Source organism: Rhinoraja longicauda, chromosome 11 (genome assembly GCF_053455715.1).
Source record: "Rhinoraja longicauda isolate Sanriku21f chromosome 11, sRhiLon1.1, whole genome shotgun sequence".
Classification (NCBI taxonomy): Eukaryota; Metazoa; Chordata; class Chondrichthyes; order Rajiformes; family Arhynchobatidae; genus Rhinoraja; species Rhinoraja longicauda.
In genome coordinates this window covers 59,647,414-59,670,027 of record NC_135963.1, presented here as the reverse complement: position 1 = coordinate 59,670,027, position 22,614 = coordinate 59,647,414, and the positions used below count along the sequence as shown (strand labels likewise).

Genomic DNA, 22,614 nt, shown 5'->3' with positions numbered 1-22,614 from the left:
TGGGGAACAGCTCGATGCCAAACAGTTCATTATCTTCCATTATTTTACACCCTATTAAAATGACAGGCATCACCCAGCATCTCCCAACTAAGTCCGTTTGTTAGGAAGCACTTGTTCGCAAAATGTTAATCTCCCTTTGCTGTTGTTCCTCCTAATTCCAATTGATGTTAATGGATGATCTAATTTTGTACATTGTAGTTCTAAACTGAAAGCAGCTTAACGTATGGCATGTAAGCAACATCGGACATGTTGAATCTGCTCTGAAGGTATACGCTAAATCAGACACTGCTATTATGGGCTTATGGGGAGAAGGCAGGAAAATGGGGTTAGGAGGAAGGAATAGATCAGCCATGATTGAATGGCAGGGTAGACTTGTTGGGCCGAATGGCCTAATTCTTCTATCACTTATGACCTTATGACCTAATAACTACCGGGACATTTACAATGGTAGTTACTCAGTCCTGGTTGTAGCTGGAGATTGAAGGCAATCAGCCTAAATACCACATTATCTATGGTGTGATTGCCTGAGCTCACAGGCTACCTTCCAACCTACCTGCTTCACCTCCCAAGAATGCTCATTTAAACCGAAAATAGACACAAAAAGCTGGAATAACTCAGCGGGTCAGACAGCATCTCTGAAGAAAAGAAATAGGTGGCATTTCGGGTCGAGACCCTTCTTCAGACTTCTCCAGAACACTAATCCTGGAGATCTGGGTTCTTTCATGTCCTGTATTAACATTTCTCATGGGAATGTCAGCAGATTGCTGGTCAACCTTGGTTCAGAATGAATCTCCATAACACGGGTGGATCTAAACACTAACATTGTCCTTCCTCTACCAATAATTGCAATTGAACACTGCTGGCTTTTTCCACATTTAATTTTGAATTCAATTTTTTTCCCTGTCCCATCTCTAGCAGTTTTATTCCTCACCATTCGTTAGCTCACCCCAGACCTGTAAGGAGAGGCAGGGGAAACACTTTGGGCCACAGCCAGCACTGAAAGGGTGTGTGTGGCTGGTCTGGAATAATCCCCTTGCTCCTTCTCCCTCTGCCCACCACTATAATCTAGGAGAGTATCTGTTTCAGACAGCCAACAGTCTGTGCTGTTCTGTACATCGTGTGGGGTGAATCTCTGCCACTGAAATAGTTCCATGGCTGCACAATTTTTTTAATTGTTATTTATATACACACACGCAATTATATATATATATATTTATATATATATGTGTGTGTGTGTGTGTGTGTTTAAATAATAATTTTTTAAATTGTGCAGCTATGGAACTATTTCAGATATATAAATATATATATATATATATAGATAGACATACACGCACACACACGCACACACACACACACACACATATATCTATATCTTTTATCAGCCATGATCACAATGAATGGCGGTGCTGGCCGAAGGGCCGAATGGCCTCCTCCTATTTTCTATGTTTCTATGTTTCTATAAATATGTGTGTGTGTGTGTGTGTGTGTGTGTATGTGTGTGTGTGTGTGTGTGTGTGTGTGTGTGTGTGTGTGTGTGTGTGTGTGTGTGTGTACACAAAATGCTGGCGTAACTCAGCAGGACAGGCAGCATCTTTGGAGAGAAGGGATGGGTGACGTTTCGGGTCTCGACCCTACTTCGACATGAAGCGTCACCCATTCCTTCTCTCCAAAGATGCTGCCTGTCCGGCTGAGTTACGCCAGCATTTTATATACGCACACACACACATACACTGATCAGCCAAAACATTATGACCACTGACAGGTGAAGTGAATAACATTGGTTATCTTGTTACAATGGCACCTGTCAAGGGGTGGGATATATTAGGCAGCAAGTGAACAGTCAGTTCTTGAAGTTGATGTGTTGGATGCAGGAGAAATGGGCAGGAGTAAAGACCTGAGCGACTTTGACAAGGGCCAAATTGTTATGGCCAGATGACTGGGTCAGGGCATCTCTGAAACGGCAAGGCTTGTGGGGTGCTCCCGGTCAGCAGTGGTGAGTACCTACCGACAGTGGTCCGAGGAGGGACAGGGTGTTGGGCGCCCAAGGCTCATCGATGTGCGAGGGCAACAAAGGCTATCCCGTCTGGTTCATACCGACAGAAGGTCTACTGTGGCACAAGTCACAGAAAATGTTAACGGTGGTCGCGGGAGGAATGTGTCACAATACACAGTGCATCACACCCTGCTGCATATGGGGCTGCACACGGTGGACCAGCAGCGTATTAGGCAGGTGGTCATAATGTTTTGGCTCATCAGGTTATAATGTTTTGGCTGATATACACATATACACACAGAACTGCTGTAGAAATACTCTACACCAACTGTTCCATCCTTTACTAAACATGAAAATGACCACGGAATACAGATATTTTACAGTGCTGTGGGCTACACAGCCTAGGGAAATTGGATAAATACTGGGAAGGTATGAAGTTGCAGGTACATGGAGAGAGAGTACCGATCTACATTGCTGCAGGAAAGAACTGGTGCAGGTTAAACAAGCTGAATTGCCTTCTTCTGTTCCGTTACAGTCAGGAATCTCCAGCACATCAATGCTGGTTTATACTTCAAGAGACCTGCCTCTCAACTAACTCCAAATGTACAGTTAATACCAACTATTACGAGCATTCTTGTTTCTGTACAGTGTGTTCACTGGAGTACCTTAAATCAATCGGATGCCATGACCTGCAGTCACAATTACTTAGACAGTTGCCTGAGAACAGCATTACCTAAAATAAATGTGAATTGCCTGCTGCTAAATTCCAACACACATGGTTACTGCAAGAACTGTGGATGCTGGTTTAAACCGAAGAAAGACACAAAAAGCTGGAGTAACTCAGTGTGTGAGACAGCATCTCTGGGAGAAAAGGAATAGGTAACGTTTTGGGTCGAGACCCTTCATCAGACTGTGAGGTGACGTTTCAGGTCGAGACCCTCCTTCGGACTGCCTGAGCAAGTCAGACAGTCTGAAGAAGGGTCTCGACACAAAATGCCACCTACCCCTGTTCTCCAGAGATGCTGCCTGAGCCGCTGAGTTACTGCAGTCCTTTTGTGTCTACACATGGACTCTGAGCGTCCTTGTTACATCAGTTCACATCCAATACATCCACGTTGTCAACAAGGTTCGGAGTGGGAGACCTATGAGAGATCACATTCAATTAGTTGTAACTGATTCCAAGTACTAAGCCCACTCTGCCTTGATGCACACAGGTGGCATCATTAACATACTTTTCAGCACAATTAAATTGATATACCATGATTGACACCTTTGGGTGAGAGTTTCACTGACATAATTATTTATCCTGATCCATCAGAGGAGGAAGAGCTGGTCTCCATATCAAATTCTCTAGGCTTGCAGTTAAAACTAAAGATTCTACTCATCATATTTACTCAATAAAAAATTCCAGTCTGCCTTGTTTTTAATTGCAAATCCTTCTCCAGGGGATGGCTTACTTGCTTAAGAGGCAGCAATGTTCCTTTCACCACTGAACGTACTGCAGTCAATTATGGTAATGAATTGTCAATAAATATAAAAATTTAATATAGTCGACTGTGAGTGAGTGGCAGATACGGACCTGCCTCACAGACAAATCTGCTACGGCTGCAAATATTAAGTGCACCTGAAAGAGCTGCTGGCAAGCGGACAAGTCTGGAAGGACCTACAACACAGCTCAGGGAGTTGAAGAAGCCCTGAATCGGTCCCAGGTGATAGCATCTCACCGTGCTCTCAGAGTCAACATCCACCTCAATGTTGCAAAGTACTTCACAGTTAAGATCAAAGGTCTAAACTGAAAATAAATTAGAGGAGACCACAGAGTTTTTCGAGCTCGCCATTTCCTGGTGAGCTTTCGCTTATTGTTGATTGCTGGGATTAAATAAGGGTTGTGGGAAACCAACGCACTACATGGGAAGGCTTTGGTCTGTATCCTTTATTAATCTGTTCTCCATTGTTAAACCACAAAGCACGCCAGCAAGCACTTATCTCCTGGTTTAGAAGTTAAACCGCATTTTATTATCGATGTGATCACATCTTAAATTGAAGCAGGGAATATAAAAGTTATTCCTCGGAATAAAATTGCTGTAATAAATTATAAATTTTAAAGATCAATTTGTTTTGTGTTCTCCAGGTGGATTTCTCCGTGATTGCCTCACAAGCCGGGAGCACTCTGAATAATCTCATGAGCCATGCTCAGGAGCTAGTGGTGAAACTCCGCACACTACAGCTCGACCAGCGAGAGTTTGTGTGCCTCAAGTTTCTGGTGCTCTTCAGTCTTGGCAAGTATATCACTCTGATCCATTTTCATCAAACGCTGATGCTCTTGGTCTTTTGTCCCCAGGTACATTGCCTCTCCAGCTAAAATATTGTGGGCAGTTCACGGTGTTTATACAGGGGAGATGTTTATCTTATTCTCCGGAGCTCTGGCTTCTGGTCGTGTGAAAACAAAATACTGCAGATACTGGAAATCTGAAATAAAAGCAGAATATGCTGCAGGTCGGGCAGCATCTGTGGAGAGAGAAACAAGCTGAGGTTTCAGGCCTCTCATCATACTTGCATCCCACACTGCTGATTCTATTAACCTGAGTGGAAATGTGTCATTTACTTTCGTTCAGTTTAGTTTTGAGATACAGCACGGAAGCAGGCCCTTCGGCCCACCGGGTCCGCACCGACCAGCGATCCCCGTATATTAACACTATCCCACACACACTAGGGTCAATTTAAAATTATACCAAGCCAATTAACCTACAAACAGGTACGTCTTTGGAGTGTGGGAGGAAACCAGAGCACCCGGAGAAAACCCACGCGGTCAAGCGGAGAACATACAAACTCCATACAGACAGCGCCCGTGGTCAGGATCCAACCCGGGTCTCTGGCACTGAAAGCACTGTAAGGCAGCAACTCCACCGCTGCGCCATCGTGCCGCCCCTCGTATAGGTCTGGCCCTTCGACACGTCAAACTCAGGGGAACAAAACAATTCCTCCCCTTCAGAGTAACAGGATATTACAGTAAGTGTGCAGAGTAAATCTGCTTCTTGCGTTTGAGGCAGCAGAGGTTATGTAACGCCCTCCAGGCGCTGTAGCCAGTGCAATGTGCTGTTGTCGAGGGCCGTGAGGTCTACCCCTCCACCAGGGGGATGGAGGACAGTGCAGTCGAGAATGCCGTGCCGCGCTGTTTGCTGGTCTGCTCCACACACGCAGGCTGCTGATGGACGCAACCCCCAACGATGCACGTTGGCGTTGAACCGGCCGACCCCTGTGTGGAGCCGGTTCAGGGCGACCCACTCTTTGCGGGACGTGTCCGAGCCGGGTGGGGCTGTGGTGTTCGGTGCGACGGTGAATTGAGGAGGTGGTGATGTCTGTTCCCAGCTGGTTCTCCATGCTCCTAGTATGTTGAAACCGGAGCCACAGAGGGTCGCTGCATGATGGGAGAAAGGGTGACGAGATGACAGGCGTTGAGGTCCCAGTTGCTGTGAATCCTGGGCGAGGTGGTGCAAAGGATGTTTGGTGTCCGATGGGGCCTTGATACCTGCGAGCACCAGCAGGAGATCCGTGGGAGTAGGGGGTAGGCAGCCAGTGATGATCCACATGGTGTCGTTGAGGGTGGCGTCTAGCTTGCTGGTATGAGCGCTGCGGCACCGTGCTGGGGCGGCGTACTCAGCGGCGCTGTACACGAGTGCAAGAGCACTGGTTCCAAGAGTAGATGTCCTGGCGCCCCATGACGATCCGGCCAAGCAACGCAGGAGGTTGTTCCGTGCCGAGACTTTAGCACGGAGAGCTTCAAGGTGTTGCTGGTAGGTCAGCTGCCGATCTAGTTTCACCCCGAGGTATGTAGGAAATGGGACATGAGTAAATCGAAATGGGTAGTGAGGAACTGCAGATGCTGGTTTAAACCGAAGATAGACACAAAATACTGGCGTAACTCAGCGGGACAAGCAGCATCTCTGGGGAGAAAGACATCTCTGGGTGACATTTCGGGTCGAGACCCTTCTTCAGACTGAAGAGTAAATCGTTGAGCCAGACATGGGAATCTCTGAAATGAATGAGATTGAAAATTAAAGGCTTCTATTATTGTGGGAATATCCTTTCTCTTATCTCCATCTTGAGGAGACACTTATGCAGTTTGAAGCCCCATTCTAATCTCCCCATGAGAAGGAAGACACTCTCGACATTTGTGTGTCCAGCCCCTTCAAGTTCTTGTTTAGTTTAATGAGGTCACCCCTAAATCTCCCCATTACAACCTGCTCAAACATTTCCTGTAAAAACAGCCTCTTCATTCCAGAAATCTACCCAGTGAATCTTCTGTGGATTCATCCCGATGCCAGGATATCACTCAACTGTTCATTACCCATTCACACTGGTGAACAACTTCAGGGCAGTGTGTGAAGCAGACACTTGAACCATTGCCAATGAATCCACCTACAGCCAAAATTGAAACCTCACTACTAGTTGTTTCCACTAGTGGGAGAGTCTACGACCAGAGGGCGCAGCCTCAGAATAAAAGGACGTACCTTTAGAAAAGAGATGAGGAGGAATTTCTTTAGAAAGAGGGTGGAATTCATTGTCACAGACAGCATTGGAGGCCAAGCCCATTGGGTATTTGTAAAGTGGAGATTGACAGATTCTTGATTAATAAGGATGTCAAAGGTTATGGGGAGAATGGGGTTGAGAGGGAAGATAGATCAGCCATGATTGAATTGCAGAGTAGACTCGATGGGCTGAATGGCCTAATTCTGCCCTTATCACTTCTGACCTTATGATCCTTTGATGACAATGGTGGTTAGGACAGCCATTGATCGGTGGTGTGGATGATGCTTCTCATTAATCCCTCATTGTTAGTCAATGCCCACTTTATTGTGGTGATATCAATGCAGGTTTATCACATCATTAGCAGCAGCAATGCCATCTCATTCATCACCCAGAAAATTATGAAGTCAATATATGTAAATCCAAATGAATAGACAATAGGTGCAGGAGGAGGCCATTCAGCCCTTCGAGCCAGCACCGCCATTCAATGTGATCATGGCTGATCATTCTCAATCAGTACCCCGTTCCTGCCTTCTCCCCATACCCCCTGACTCCGCTATCCTTAAGAGCTCTATCTAGCTCTCTCTTGAATTGGCCTCCACTGCCTTCTGAGGCAGAGAATTCCACAGATTCACAAATCCCTGACTGAAAAAGTTTTTCCTCATCTCAGTTCTAAAATGGCCTACCCCTTATTCTTAAACTGTGGCCCCTTGTTCTGGACTCCCCCAACATTGGGAACATGTTTCCTGCCTCTAACGTGTCCAACCCCTTAATAATCTTATATGTTTCAATAAGATCTCCTCTCATCCTTCTAATATTCTGTCATCAACATAGAAGGAGATTGTAGATAGTGAGTGAATGCAGGGCAAGAGTGTGCTAATCTTTGCCACCGTGCCTGGAAACTCAGGTCACTTGGCCAAGAAAGCCACCTGAGAAAAGTGCACAGGTTCAATCCTGACTCCAGATGCTGTCTGTTCGGAGTTTAAACGTTCTCCCTGTGACCGCGAGGGTTTTCTCCAGGTGCTTTGGTTTCCACCCACATTCCAAAGATGTGCAGCTTTGAAGGTTAATTGGCATCTGTACATTGTCTCTAGAGCATAAGATAGAACTAGTGTACATTGGCCAGCATAGACTCGGTGGGCTGAAGGGTATGTTTCCACGCTGTACCTCTAAACTAAACTAAACTAAACTAAACTCACCTAAGCTAAACTAAACTAAAACAACATTTTGTGTAAGAAGGAACTGCAGATGCTGCTTTAAACCATGGTCGGCACGGTGGCGCAGCGGTAGAGTTGCTGCCTTACAGCGAATGCAGTGCCGGACACCCGGGTTCGATCCCAATTATGGGTGCTGTCTGTACGGAGTTTGTACGTTCCCCCGTGACCTGCGTGGGTTTTCTCCGAGATCTTCGGTTTCCTCCCACACTCCAAAGATGTACAGGTTTGTAGGTTAATTGGCTTGGTAAATGTAAAAATTGTCCTTAGTGGGTGTAGGATAGTGTTAATGTGCGGGGATCGCTGGGCGGCGCGGACCCGGTGGGCCAAAGGGCCTGTTTCCACACTGTATTTCTAAACAAAACCAAAGATAAACACAAAAAGCTGGAGTAACTCAGCGGGACAGGCAGCATCTCCGTAGAGAAGGAATGGGTGACGTTTCAAGTCTTTCAGACATCAGTATTTCAGAAAAATAGATCCTTTTTTTCTTTGTATCTGTTCTTTGAGGATTTGTGCAATGGTGGGTGGGGCTTGAATTGTCCTCTGGCCTGTCATACAGAGGTGGTGCTGGTCCCATCAGTTCTCAATGGATTGCTGCCACTGGAGAACATCTGAATGGACACCAGTTGATGGTTTTCCCTCCGTTTTCCACAGTGGTTCCTGTGGCTGAATTCCCCTGGCTGACATGGTTTTCGAAAGATCACAAAAAAGATTTACATCAATGAAAAATGATGGAGGATGTTTTTAAATAAATCAAGGATTAAAGTTCTAATCCGGAAAGCCTTGCCACTCACGGCCCATTCATTATCCACACTGCATGTGAATTGATACGAGAAATGACTAGGTATTGATCGAATCCATCTCCACATACTTTACTTAATCAAATATTTAGGTGAAGTACTGGCTGTGCACTGGTGCAGGAGTAAAGCAAAACGAACTGTTCAACATCTGTAAAACAAAGAACTGCAGATGCTGGTTAATACACAAAAGGACACAGAGTGCTGGAGTAACTCAGCGGGACAGGCAGCATCTCTGGAGAGAAGGAATGGGTGATGTTTCACAGAGTGCTGGAGTAACTCAGCAGGTCAGCCAGCATCTCTGGAGAACATGGATAGGTGACGTTTTGGGTCTTCAGACCATGTTCTCCACAGTTGCTGCCTAAACCGTTGAGTTACTCCACACTTTGGGTCCTTCAACACCTGTTGCTCACTTTAGCTTGTGTCAGTATTGTTACCCTGGCCACACACTCATTTCACCCCTGCCATCGGGAAGAAGGTACAGGAGCCTGAAAACTGTAACGTCCAGGTTCAGGAACAGCTTCTTCCCTACAGCCTTTTAATACAGGCTATTAAACACTGCAACTTCCATTAAGCTCGGAACTACATAGACTTTTGTTATTATTGCACTATTATTGTTGTTTATTTTTTATTATTATGTGTGTGTGTGTGTGTGTGTGTGCGTGCGTGCGTGTGTGCGTGTGCGTGTGTGTAGAAAGGACATGCAGACGTTAGCTTAAACCAAAGATAGACACAAAAAGCTTGAGTAACTCAACAGGTCAGGCAGCATCTCTGGAGAAATGGAATAGATGACATTTTGGGTCAAGACCCTTCTTCATATACATATATATACATATATATATGTGTGTGTGTGTGTGTGTGTGTGTGTGTGTGTGTGTGTGTGTGTGTGTGTGTATGCGTGCGTGTGTGTGTGTGTGTGTATGCGTGCATGCGTGCGTGTGTGTGTGTGTGTATGCGTGCATGTGTGCGCGTGTGTGTGTGTGCGTGTGTGTGCGTGTGTGTGTGTGTGTGCGTGCGTGTGTGTGTGCATGCGTGCGCGTGTGTGTAGAAACTCCGTGACATGCAGGTGGGTGGGTGATATCTCCAACCTAATCGTTCCATCGTCCTTGCAACCGACTGAACTTAAACCTATTGATAGGGTGTGGGCATTGCTCTCATAGTCAGCATTTATTGCCCATCCTCAATTCTTTTTATAAACCACCCGAGAGAACAGAAGATAGACACAAAAAGCTGGACTAACTCAGCGGGACAGGCAGTATATTATTTATTCACAGAATGCTGGAGTAACTCAGTGGGACAGGCAGTATCTCTGGAGAGAAGGAACGGGTGACATTTCGGGTCGAGACCATCCTTCAGAGAACATATACCTCACCGTTTTGGTGGGCTGGAGTCACATATATAGACCAGGGCCCGAGCAATGGTACATTCATAAGGGACATTGGTGAATCTGATGGGCTTTTACAATAATCATGTGTTTTGTGTTCACTATCACTGACGCGCGTCATCTTACCCCGCATTTATTCAATTACTTGGTGTTAGGTTTTGCCACTATGATGTGGTGCTTGAACTCATGTTCCAGATCAATAGTCCATCCCTCCAGCTACCACTTCAGTATCTGATTGCCAGCCTGATTCCCCAGTGGCAATGTCACCGTCACTTTACATCACTGTGTAAGCATGCCACGCCAACAACAGTAGGTTGGTGAAACATGATGCCAGATTACACCTCAATAATATCACTTCTGTACATCGAATGGTTTACGTCTAAGTAAATGTTACAGAATCCGAAGGAGTAGTCTCTGAATCCTGGGGTAGTTATACAGCCAGCAATCAGGGAAATAAATATTCTGCAGGAAAGAACTGCAGATGCTGGTTTACACTGAAGTATGCTGGAGTAACTCAGCTGGACAGGCAACATCTCAATAGGTGACGTTTTGGGTCAAGACCCTTCTTCAAACTCCGGGGATATTCTGGGATATTCTGAATCACTTTCATACCATGTGAGCTACTTCCTTTTCTATGAAAAGATTTTTTACGTTTTCCCCAGAGCTCCGGTTTCCTCCCACTCCAGAGATGTACATGTTCGTAGGTTAATTGAAAATTGTAAAATATCCCTAGTGTGTAGCATAGTGTTAGTGTGCGGGGATCACTGGTCAGCACAGACTTGGTGGGCCGAAGGGCCTGTTTACACTCCGTATCTCTAAACTAAACTGAAAGAAAAGTCATAAAGTAATCTGTGACATGTAAAATCATCTCGGTTTGAAAGAAATTGATTTTAATGCAGAGTGGGATCGTAGAAAATGTTGTTGGAACTATTTGATCTTGTCTGCACTGGCCAATGTCAACTCCGAATATCAGGCAAATCTCATGAGGATTAAAATGGACTGGGGGCAACTGGGCATTGGATAGTGAGCATGTGGAGGTCTCACTCTCCCCAACTCTCACTGATGCAGGGTCCCAACCTGGAACCTCACCCATTCCTTCTCTCCAGAGATGCTGCCTTAGCCGTAGAGTTACTCCAGCCTTTTGTGTCCATCTTCAGTTTTACCCCCAGACAGTTTTTCCCTCTCTCTGTATTCCTCGATGGTGTTTTATGAAAGATGAAAAGTATCATAGAAACATAGGTACAGGAGTAGGCCATTCGGCCCTTTGAGCCAGCACTGCCATTCAATATGATCATGGCAGATCATCCTAAATCAGTACCCCGTTCCTGCCTTCTCCCCATATCCTTTGATTCTGTTAGCCCTAAGAGCTAAATCTAACTCTCTCTTGAAAACAGCTAGTGAATTGGCCTCCACTGCATTCTGTGGCAGAGAATTCCACAGATTCACAACTCTCTGGGTGAAAAGGTTTTTCATCATCTCAGTCCTAAATGGCCTACCCCTTATTCTTAAACTGTGACTTTTCAAGAAAGGAGCGAGAGAGAAAACGGGGAATTACAGACCAGTTAGCCTGACATCGGTGGTGGGGAAGATGCTGGAGTCAATTATTAAAGAGGTAATAACGGTGCATTTGGATAGCAGTAAAAGGATAAGTCCAAGTCAGCATGGATTTATGAAAGGGAAATAATGCTTGACTAATCTTCTGGAATTTTTTGAGGATGTGACAAGTAAAATGGATGAAGGGGAGCCAGTGGATGTAGTGTATCTAGACTTTCAGAAAGCCTTTGATAAGGTCCCACACGGGAGATTGGTGACTAAAATTAGAGCACATGGTATTGGGGGTAGGGTGTTGACATGGATAGAAAATTGGTTGGCAGACAGGAAGCAAAGAGTAGGAGTAAACGGGTCCTTTTCAGAATGGCAGGCAGTGGCGAGTGGAGTGCCGCAAGGCTTGGTGTTGGGGCTGCAACTGTTTACCATATATATTAGTGATTTGGAAGAGGGAATTAGAAGCAACACGAGCAAATTTGCGGATGACATAAAGCTGGGTGGCAGTGTAAACTGTGAAGAGGGTGTTAGGAGGTTGCAGGGTGACCTGGACAGGTTGAGTGAGTGGGCAGATGCGTGGCAGATGCAGTATAATATAGATAAATGTGAGGTTATCCACTTTGGTGACAAAAACAAGGAGGCAGATTATTATCTCAATGGAGTTAGGTTAGGTAAGGGGGAGGTGCAGCGAGACCTGGGTGTTCTTGTACACCAGTCACTGAAAGTTGGCGTGCAGGTACAGCAGGCAGTGAAGAAAGCTAATGGAATGTTGGCCTTCATATCAAGAGGATTTCAGTATAGGAGTAAAAAGGTTCTTCTGCAGTTGTATAGGGCCCTGGTAAGACCACATCTGGAGTATTGTGTACAGTTTTGGTCTCCTAATTTGAGGAAGGATGTCCTTGCTATTGAGGCAGTGCAGCGTAGGTTCACGAGGTTAATCCCCGGGATGGCGGGACTGTCATATGAGGAACGAATGGAAAGACTGGGCTTGTATTCACTGGAGTTTAGAAGGATGAGAGGTGATCTTATAGAGACGTATAATATTATGAAAGGACTGGACAAGCTAGATGCAGGAAAAATGTTCCCAATGTTGGGAATGCTGGAGTCCAGAACCAGGAGCCACAGTCTAAGAATAAAGGGGAGGCCATTTAAAACAGAGGTGAGAAGTAACTTTTTCACCCAGAGAGTTGTGAATTTGTGGAATTCTCTGCCACAGAAGGCAGTGGAGGCTAATTCACTGGATTAATTTAAAAGAGAGTTAGATAGAGCTCTAGAGGCTAGTGGAATCATGGGATAAGGGGAGAAGGCAGGCACAGGTTACTGATTGTGGATGATCGAAGGGCCGAATGGCCTCCTCCTGCACTTATTTTCTATGTTTCTATGTTTCTATCCCCCTCTCATCCTTCTAAATTCCAGTGAATATAAGAGCAGTCGATCCATTCTTTCATCATATGTCCAAGTCAGAGGAAGATGAATTCATTGAGATTGAAGGTAAAAATGTAAAACCCAAGGCAGCAAGTGTCTCTGAATGGCGTGGCTGTGCATATTGCCCTGCCATGGTGAGTGGTTGGACTATCCGGGAGCATCAATTTGAGGAGCGCCGTGACAGAGTGAGCCTTCATTAAACAGGGAGCGGGACGGGCAAAGTGCAGTATTTCATGTAATTCAGGTAGTGATTCTCTCCCGGAGCGGTCAATGATTGGTCACAGGCCATTGCACACACCTGACAAAGCTGTGCATGTGTACGATGAATGCCTGAAGTTTTAAAGGTCATCTGCACTTGCACTGCATGATAAATATTTATGTCAGAAGCACGGCGTCCTCTGCCATGTTATTGATGGTGCAGATTTACCTCTTAACAAGACTGCTTATAGTGAAGGCATTGCTTTGGTTTCTCATCTGCATCGTAAATGCCTGTGATGCAGAGACACTGAAACACCAACTGCAGGCGTGTAGTTATTTGGTGTGACTTTGTGGAATACTTGCTATTTGCATTATCATGGGGGATTAAACAGAACTTCAACATTTAAAAAGCCAAGTCTGAAGAAGGTTCTCACCCATTCCTTCTGTCCCGAGAAGGAAAGCCTGTAACATGAGTTACTCCATCATTTTGTGTCTAACTTCAGTGTAAACCAGCATCTCCATTTCCTTCCTACACATTAAAAATGTATTTATTCACAAAATGCTGGAGTAACTCAGCAGGTCAGGCAGCATCTCGGGAGAGAAGGAATGGGCGACGTTTCGGGTCGAGACCCTTCTTCAGACTGATGTCAGGGGGGTGGGACAAAGGAAGGATATAGGTGGAGACAGGAAGACAGTGGGAGAACTGGGAAGGGGAGGGGAAGAGAGGGACAGAGGAACTATCTGAAGTTGGAGAAGTCAATGTTCATACCACTGGGCTGCAAGCTGCCCAGGCGAAATATGAGGTGCTGTTCCTCCAATTTCCGGTGGGCCTCACTATGGCACTGGAGGAGGCCCATGACAGAAAGGTCAGACTGGGAGTGGGAGGGGGAGTTGAAGTGCTCGGCCACCGGGATGTAAATAAATGTAAATAACCGGAAGTGGTGCTTGGACAAACTACTGTAATTGCTTAACTGGGTTCTCTTGTTCTTTAACGAGTTATAGAGCTATGGGTGAAACAAAGAATTTGTAAGGGTGTTGCAAGGACTTGAGGGCCTGAGCTACAGGGAGTGGTTGAGCAGGCCAGGACTATATTCCTTGGTGCGCAAGTGGCTGAGGGGTGATCTTATGGAGGTGTATAAGATCATGAGGGGAGCAGATAGGGTAGATGCACAGTCTTTTACCCAGAGTAGGGGAATCAAGAACCACAGGATGGAGGTTTAAGGTGAGAGATGAAAGATTTAATAGATATCTGAGGGGCGATATTTTCACACAGAGGATAGTTGGATTATGGAATGAGTGGCTGGAGGAGGTAGTTGAGGCAGAATCTAGAACAACATTTGGACAGGTACATGGATGGGAAAGGTGTAGAGGGATATGGACCAAATGGTGGCTGGTGACTAGAGTAGATGGGGCACCTTGGTTAGCATCGGCAAGCTGGGCCGAAGGGCCTGGTTCCATACTGTATAACTCCATGACTATGACTCGAGGAAACTGCAGATGCTGGTTTACACAAAGGAACACAAAGTGACACAGCGGGTCAGGTGGCATCTCTCGAGCTATTCTTGACCACGTGAGAAACTACTGCCCTGATTATGCGTCCATTTTAGATAATCGAAGTTTAACGAACAGAGATTTGTGCTAACTTTTTTTGTTCTAACTTCAAGTAGCCCTTGCTTTCCCTCTCTCTCCATCCCCTCCCCCTTCCCAGTTCTCCGACCAGTCTTACTGAGCCATTCCTACTCTTTAGAGATGCTGCCTGTCCCACTGAGTTACTCCAGCTTTTTATGTCGACATTTTATCTCTGTTTGCTTTGCTGTTACCTTCTCCCAACTAACAATCTATTCTACATTTTTAGATTTAGATTTTTTAGATTTAGAGATACAGCGCGGAAACAGGCCCTTGGGCCCACCGAGTCCGCAACGCCCAGCGATCCCCGTACATTAACACTATCCTACACCCACTAGGGACAATTTTTACATTTACCCAGTCAATTAACCTACATACATGTACGTCTTTGGAGTGTGGGAGGAAACCGAAGATCTCGGAAAAAACCCACGCAGGTCACGGGGAGAACGTACAAACTCCGTACAGATGGCGCCCGTAGTCAGGATCGAACCTGTGTCTCCGGCGCTGCATTCGCTGTTAGGCAGCAACTCTACCGCTGCGCCACCGTGCCGCTTTGATCTCCATTCCCTTTGTCCCGTTTTCACACCGTAGACCTCTTTATCTATACACTTCCTTATCTATATATCGCCCACTCCCCTGACATCAGTCTGAAGAAGGGTCTCGACCTGAAACATCACCGATTCCTTCTCTCCAGAGATGCTGCCTGACCCACTGAGTTACTCCAGCACTCTGTGTCTATCTTCGATTTAAATCAGCATCTGCAGTTCCTTCCCACACAGATATTTGTGCTGTGGACAAGTCCTCAGCTATGTTATTCCCACCAACCTTAAACGCAGGATTATCCGGTTTCTTCATAAAATCATCTTTGACATATAATTCCACCACCCCTAGTGGTAACAAGTTCCACCTACTCACCACACTACGTAAAGACATCTCTCCTGCAACACTGATTTAATTTATTAGTGAATTTATTCCCACTCTGAGCTTTGGGCTTCCTGCACGTACAATATTCAGTAAGTCGGTTGCAAATCTGCTGCTGAATTAGGCATATTTTAAAGCTAAAAGCAATAAGTAAAAAGTGTTTATTTCTTGCTTCTCATCACCATGGAAATCATGATGAAGAGGCCGCCTTGATTTGTGAATGCAAGCCTGATCATCAAAACTTAATTCTGCTTTTATATTTTACACTTTCTGAGTCACTAGCTGTGTTTTCGCAAACAGGCGGTGGCTAAAATTTGATTCAGGTTACTTTCTTTGGGATCTGAAAGTGTCTCCTGGATTTGTTGAACTCCAGGTTAAAAATTCGATTAACTGGGGAATTAAAGGCATATTTGCAAGAGGCATTTTGTTTTCTACCTGCATAGTTTATACTTCAAATACAGATCTTATTACCATGTTCTTTAACTACCACAGGACTCTGTTCCCCCTCAGTACAAATCTCTGATTAACAGCCATCAGGTCTGTGGCAGGCCTCCAAGACGATATAAATTATTTAATGCATCTCATGTTTTTTATTCATTCATATGATGTTGGCAAGGTCAGCATTTATTGCTTATCCCGAATAGCTCTTGTGAAGTTATTTTTCTGGAACTGCTCCAGTCTGTATTGAGAAGGTACTCCCTGAAAACTGAGGCAGGAACTGAGCTGGCGATAAGAAGGATCGGTGTCATGTTTCCAAGTGCAGAAAGGAACTGCAGATGCTGGTTCACACCGAAGGTAGACACAAAGTGCTGGAGTGACTCAGCGGGACAGGCAGCATCTTTGGAGAGAAGGAATGGGCCGCTGAGTTACTCCAGCATTTTGTGTCTACCTTCGGTGTCATGTTTCCAACTCCCCACGTTTCCAGCTTGGTCTGAAGCTTGCAATTGGTGCCATTCCTTTGTCCTTGCTGTTCACAAGTTCACAAGTTATAGTAGAATTAGGCCATTCGGCTCATCGAGTCCACTCCGCCATTCAATCATGCCTGAACTTTGCCACCTAATCCCATTTTCCTGCCTTCTTAACACCCGTTCTCATCAAGAATCTGCCTTAGAAATATTCACTGACTTGGCCTCCACAACCCTCTATGGCAATGTTCCACAGATTAACTACCCTCTAACTAAAGAAGTTCCTCCTCACCTCCTTTCTAAAAGAGCGCCCTTTAATTCTGAGGCTGTGACCTCTGGTCCTAGACTGGAACTAGCTGTGGAGAGAAGGAGTGGGCCAGAGATGCTGCCTGTCCCGCTGAGTTACTCCAGCATTTTGTGTCTACCTTCGGTGTCATGTTTCCAACTCACCGTCGAGGTGGAAGAGGTTGCAGGTTCGGAAGCTGCTGTCAAAAGCTTCAGATTTACAGCTGTAGATTTACACCCAGAAGATTACACCCCACTTCTGGTGGAGGGAGGGACTATATAAAGTGGCTATTGAAAAGACAATGGTTCAATGGTTCTTTTCTTGTCACATGTACTGAGGTACAGTGAAATTCTGTCTTTGCATGTAGTTCAGCAAAGTGTTATTCTACATGAGCACAAGCTTAGATTTAGTACAAAGTGTGTAGAAATGGTCCACTGACAGAATTTCCAAGAGAATATTTGGGCAGCATGGTGGCACAGCGGTAGAGTGACTGCCTTACAGGACCAGAGACCCGGGTTCGATGCTGACTACGGGCGCTGTCTGCATAAAGTTTGTACGTTCTCCCCGTGACCGCGTGGGTTTTCTCCGAGATATTCTGGTTCCTCCCACATTCCAAAGGCGTGCAGGTCTGTAGGTTAATTGGCTTGGTATAAATGTAAAATGTCCCCAGTGCGTGTAGGGTAGTGTTAGTGTGCGGGGATCGCTGGTGGCTGCAGACCCATTGGGCTGAAGGGCCTGTTTCCACGCTGTATCTCTAAACTAAATTAAACTGAAATCACCAAGTCTTAGCTCCATTTCCAAAGTCCACGTTGCCATAAAGCCCATTGTCCTGGTGGCGTTGCAAGGTCGGTCTGGCAAAGCGTAGCTGTAGGTGTCCTCCACCGTTGCTCCACTGCTCCACACCACTGCAGGCTGTGAGCTCGGTCTCTTTGAACGAATTAAAAGGGCTACTTCTCCCAGGTGGTATTAACCTTCTAGTTTGACCAGTGATGAGTCGTGTCCAGAACGATGCTTTGTTTATGCTGCAAAGTTATGATGAAAGGCGAAGGGGGATGGTAAACGGCCAACCCATGGTCTACCATCGCAGCCGTACATGTGGAGGGTTTGGGGCTCGTTTTTTGTGATGCAGTTGAACGGAGGTTTTGACTTAATAGTTTTCATTCTGAAGATGGTCGCTGCTTGGCACTGCATCCATTCACATTGTTGCCCTGAGCACTGGTTTCTGCAATGTGCAGGAAGGAACTCCAGATGCTAGTTAGGGCGGCACGGTGGCGCGGCGGTAGAGTTGCTGCCTTACAGCGAATGCAGCGCCGGAGACTCAGGTTCGATCCTGACTACGGGCGCCGTCTGTACGGAGTTTGTGCGTTCTCCCCGTGACCTGCGTGGGTTTTCTCCGAGAACTTCGGTTTCCTCCCACACTCCAAAGACGTACAGATATGTAGGTTAATTGGCTGGGTAAATTTAAAAATTGTCCCTAGTGTGTGTAGGATAGTGTTAATGTGCAGGGATCGCTGGGCGGCGCGGACCCGGTGGGCCGAAGGGCCTGTTTCCACGCTGTATCTCTAAATCTAAATCTAAATCTAGTTTATACCGAAGATAGATGCACAATGCTGGAGTAACTCAGTGGGTCAGTGGAACTGGTAGGACAACTAGGGTGGGGGAGGAGGGGAGAGGCGGAGGGAATGCAGGAGTTACTTGAAATTGGCTTCTGTAATGGTGGGTACTGTTATATCACGATAGATTTTGCAGCTGCAGCCTTCTTCAAACTACTAAACCCATTTGGATTGTGTGCATGTGGCTACATTACTGTTGAAAATGAGGATATTTGTGGCATTTCCTGCGCATATCAATTGCTTTATCGGCTTCGATGACTAGATATGGTGGAAAAACAGTGACAATCTCATTTTCAGACCAGCACCTGCATCTACAGTTCCTTGTTTCTATGTCCCCCAGGTGATCATGCCACCTGTCCATGTCCCCCAGGTGATCATGCCACCTGTCCATGTCCCCCAGGTGACCATGCCACCTGTCCAAGTCCAAGCTGGATGAGGACAGAACATTTCCTTTATTAAGGAACATCAGTGCCCATCTGGGGTTTACAACAGTGTTGTTTAGTCTTAGTTCACCTTTATTTCACCTTTAGTTTCGTTTATTGTCATGTGTACCGAGGTGCAGTGTTTAGTTGGAGTTTAGAGATGCAGCGTGGAAACAGGCCCTTCAGCCCATCGAATCCGCACCAACCAGTAATCCATGCATACTAACGCTATCCGACACCCACTTGGGACAATTTAAAACTATACCAAGCCAATCAATCTACAAACCTGAGGTAGACACATGCTGGAGTAACTCAGCGGGACAGGCAGCATCTCTGGAGAGAAGGAATGGGTGGCATTTTAGGTCGAGACCCTTCTTCAGCCTGCCTGTCCCGCTGAGTTACACCAGCATTTTGTGTCTACCTTCGATTTAAACCAGTATCTGCAGTTATTTCCTACACAACCTACAAGCCTATATGACTGGAGCGTGGGAGGAAATGAAGAACTCGGAGAAAACCCATGCGGTCACGGGGAGAACATGCAAACTCCATACAGACAGCACCCGTAGTCAGGATGGAGCCCGGGGCTCTTGCGCTGTGAGGCAGGGGCTCTACTGTTGCACCACCGTGCTGTAATTAAGCAATTAAGCAAAAGTGAAAAGCTTTTTTGATGTTACAATGTTTGATGTTATGAATTTATTTCCTGATTATTTCATTAATCTAATTTAAACCTCTGACCTGCGATACCGCAAGTTCACTCTGGCCCCAGCATTTGTCCATGTGAATGGAACCACTCTGCTTCCATTGCCAATTACATGCTTACAATTTACCTTGCAGATATTTATATAAATGCGGGAAAGTTCACAGTTCGGGCGGCACGTTGGTGCAAAGGTAGAGACCCAGGTTCGATCCTGACGACAGCTATGTACAGTCAAGTCAAGTCAATTTTATTTGTACAGCACATTTAAACACAACCCACGTTGACCAAAGTGCTGTATATCAGTGCAGGTACTAAAAAAGAACATACAATGGCACACAAACATAACAGCACATACATAAACAGTTCACAGCGCCCCCTCAGAGGGCCTCAAACGCTAGGGAATAGAAATAGGTTTTGAGCCTGGACTTAAAGGGGTCGATGGAGGGGGCAGTTCTGATGGGGAGAGGGATGCTGTTTTGTTCCACAGTCTAGGAGCTGCAACCGCAAAAGCGCGGTCACCCCTGAGCTTAAGCCTAGACCGCGGGATAGTCAGTAGCCCCAAGTCGGCCGACCTGAGGGACCTGGAGATAGAGTGGTGGGTTAGAAGATTTTTGATATGGGGGGGGGGGGGGCAAGCCCGTTTAGGGCTTTGTATGTGAATAGGAGGAGCTTGAAATGGATTCTGTACCATTCTGGGAGCCAGTGGAGAGAGGCCAGAATCGGGGTGATGTGGTCCCTGTTACGGGTACCCGTCGGGAGTCTCGCTGCGGCGTTTTGGACCAATTGTAGGCGGGACAGGGATGATTGGCTGATCCCAGTGTATAGTGAGTTGCAGTAGTCTAGGCGGGAGGAAATAAACGCGTGGATGATTTTTTCTAGATCGTCAAATTGGAGGAATGGTTTGATTTTAGTGTGGTACGAAGCTGGAAGAAACTGGCTTTTACTACAGAGTTTGTACATTCTCCCCGTGACCACGTGGGTTTCCTCCCACAATCCAAAGACATGCAGGATTGTAGGTTAATTGGCTTCGGTAAAATTGTAAATTTTCCCTAGTGTGTAAGATAGTGCTAGTGTATGGGGTGATCGCAGGTCGGCGCGGACTCGGCGGGTCAAAGGGCCTGTTTCTGCATTGTATCTCTAAAGTCTAACGTAAAGACCACAGTTCTTCTTCAGTCAGCGCTGCACAAATGAAATGGCAGGTGGTTTCTTGGCCCTCACCATTCACCATCAATACTCAGTGGGGTTTGAAGGCAGACTAACGATGGACTGTTCCTTCCACAAGAAGTACGATCTTTGACTAACTGAGTAGTTTTGCATAATGTGATCTCGAAGGACAGTGAATATGCTTCAGAGGAATTATGCAGATACATAATTCTTCATTCTTAAGCATGTTTAACCAATGATCTTAGCCTAAAATTCTGCTGTCCTGTGCAGAACAAAAGATTTGCATTTTGGACAGTATCTTTCCTGAGGTCCCGATGTGGCAAAGCGCTTGATGTAGCTGAAGTGTATTCGATGAAGCACTGTGTGCTAGCAAGGGGCTGGGAATTTGTGTCCGTGATCTGCCCTTGTTCACACCACTGGGTCATTTGAGGACATCCTGGGTCATTTGAGGATCATTCTGCCTGGTTCCCTCCTGTTAAGGAAATCACCCTTCAACAATCCAGGAACTACCAGGCATGAAGTGACTGGGTGATATCGGCCAAGCTCTCTGGCCCTTAAGGGACTGCAAGAGAAGGCAGATGACTATCCATGATGTTTAGGTCTTTGTAGATCCCACATACGATGCATGATTCTTTGCTGACAATGCAAGTCCTTTCATGTTGGGAGGGGTTCTCAGTTCTTGCCTGGAGAGAGGACTCTGGGGTGGGGTGATGCATCAATACAAGACACACAGTGCTGGAGTAACTCAGCGGGTCAGGCAGCATCTGTGGAGAACATGGATAGGTGACATTTCACAAAGTGCTGGGGTAACTCAGCGGGTCAGGCAGCATCTGTGGAGAACATGGATAGGTGACGTTTCACAGAGTGCTGGAGTAACTCAGCGGGTCAGGCAGCATCTCTGGAGAACATGGATAGGTGACATTTTGGGCCAGATCCTTCTTCGGATTGATATGTTATGATGGTTATGGATCAAAGTCTAGTTTGGTTTAGTTTAGTTTTGTTTAGAGATACTGTATGGTTCTTTGACCCACCGAGTGTACATCAACCAACGATCACCCATACATTAATTCTGTCCTACACGCTAAGGTCAATTTACAGAAGCCAATTAACTTACAAACCTCAACGCCTTTGGAGTGTGGGAGGAAACCGGAGCACCTGGAGAAAACCCAAGTGGTCACAGGGAGAATATACAAACTCCGTACAGACAGCACCCATAGCCAGGATCGAACCCAGGTCTCTGGCGCTGTGAGTCAGCAACTCTACCGCTGCACCACCGTAATAATCAGGAATGGAAAATATATTCAGCTCTGATCACATGACAAAAAATAATTAAATTAGATGTGCCATTCACAGGATTGTACTGTATGGGGTGACTGCATATTACCAACCCATATCCCTCGCTCTGAAAAATTGTAGCATTATCATCAGTATAGAGAACATTGTGTGAAATGGCCATTATACTGAGCCTACATGCAGACGATGTGGTTTCCACCCAAGCATTGTGGACTGAAGGTGTTGTTTGAGTGAAATATACTTGTGGGATGATTCAATGTTAAGCACTCTTAGTACAAAGTCGATCCAGAATGATATAATGTGTCCGAATGTAAGGGTGTAGTTCCTTGTCTTCCAACCTATCTCCTGGCAGCCATTGCACTTTTCTATCTGCACTTTATTTGTAACAGTAATGCCATAACACCGTAACAAACCCAGGTACATAGATGGGTAAGGTTTAGAGAGATATGGGCCAAAGTGGCCAGGTGAAACTAGTGTAGATGGGGCATCTTGGTTGGCATTGGCAAGTCGGGCCGAAGGGCCTGTTTTTGTGCTGTTCTGTTCTCTGGTATTATATTATATTCTGCTCTCTGGTATTTTTCTCTTTGTACTATCTATTGTGTAA

The 22,614-nt window shown here is 45.9% G+C and overlaps 1 protein-coding gene across 1 annotated transcript in view; it reads left to right on the top strand.

The window, feature by feature from the left end:
- nr5a2 (nuclear receptor subfamily 5, group A, member 2) overlaps window positions 1-22,614 on the top strand; it is a 164,336-nt gene that overhangs the window by 109,095 nt on the left and 32,627 nt on the right. Inside the window, exon 4 of the mRNA XM_078408066.1 lies at window positions 4,125-4,272. Coding sequence (XP_078264192.1) covers window positions 4,125-4,272 — 148 coding nt within the window. The remainder of the gene's footprint in view (window positions 1-4,124; window positions 4,273-22,614) is intronic.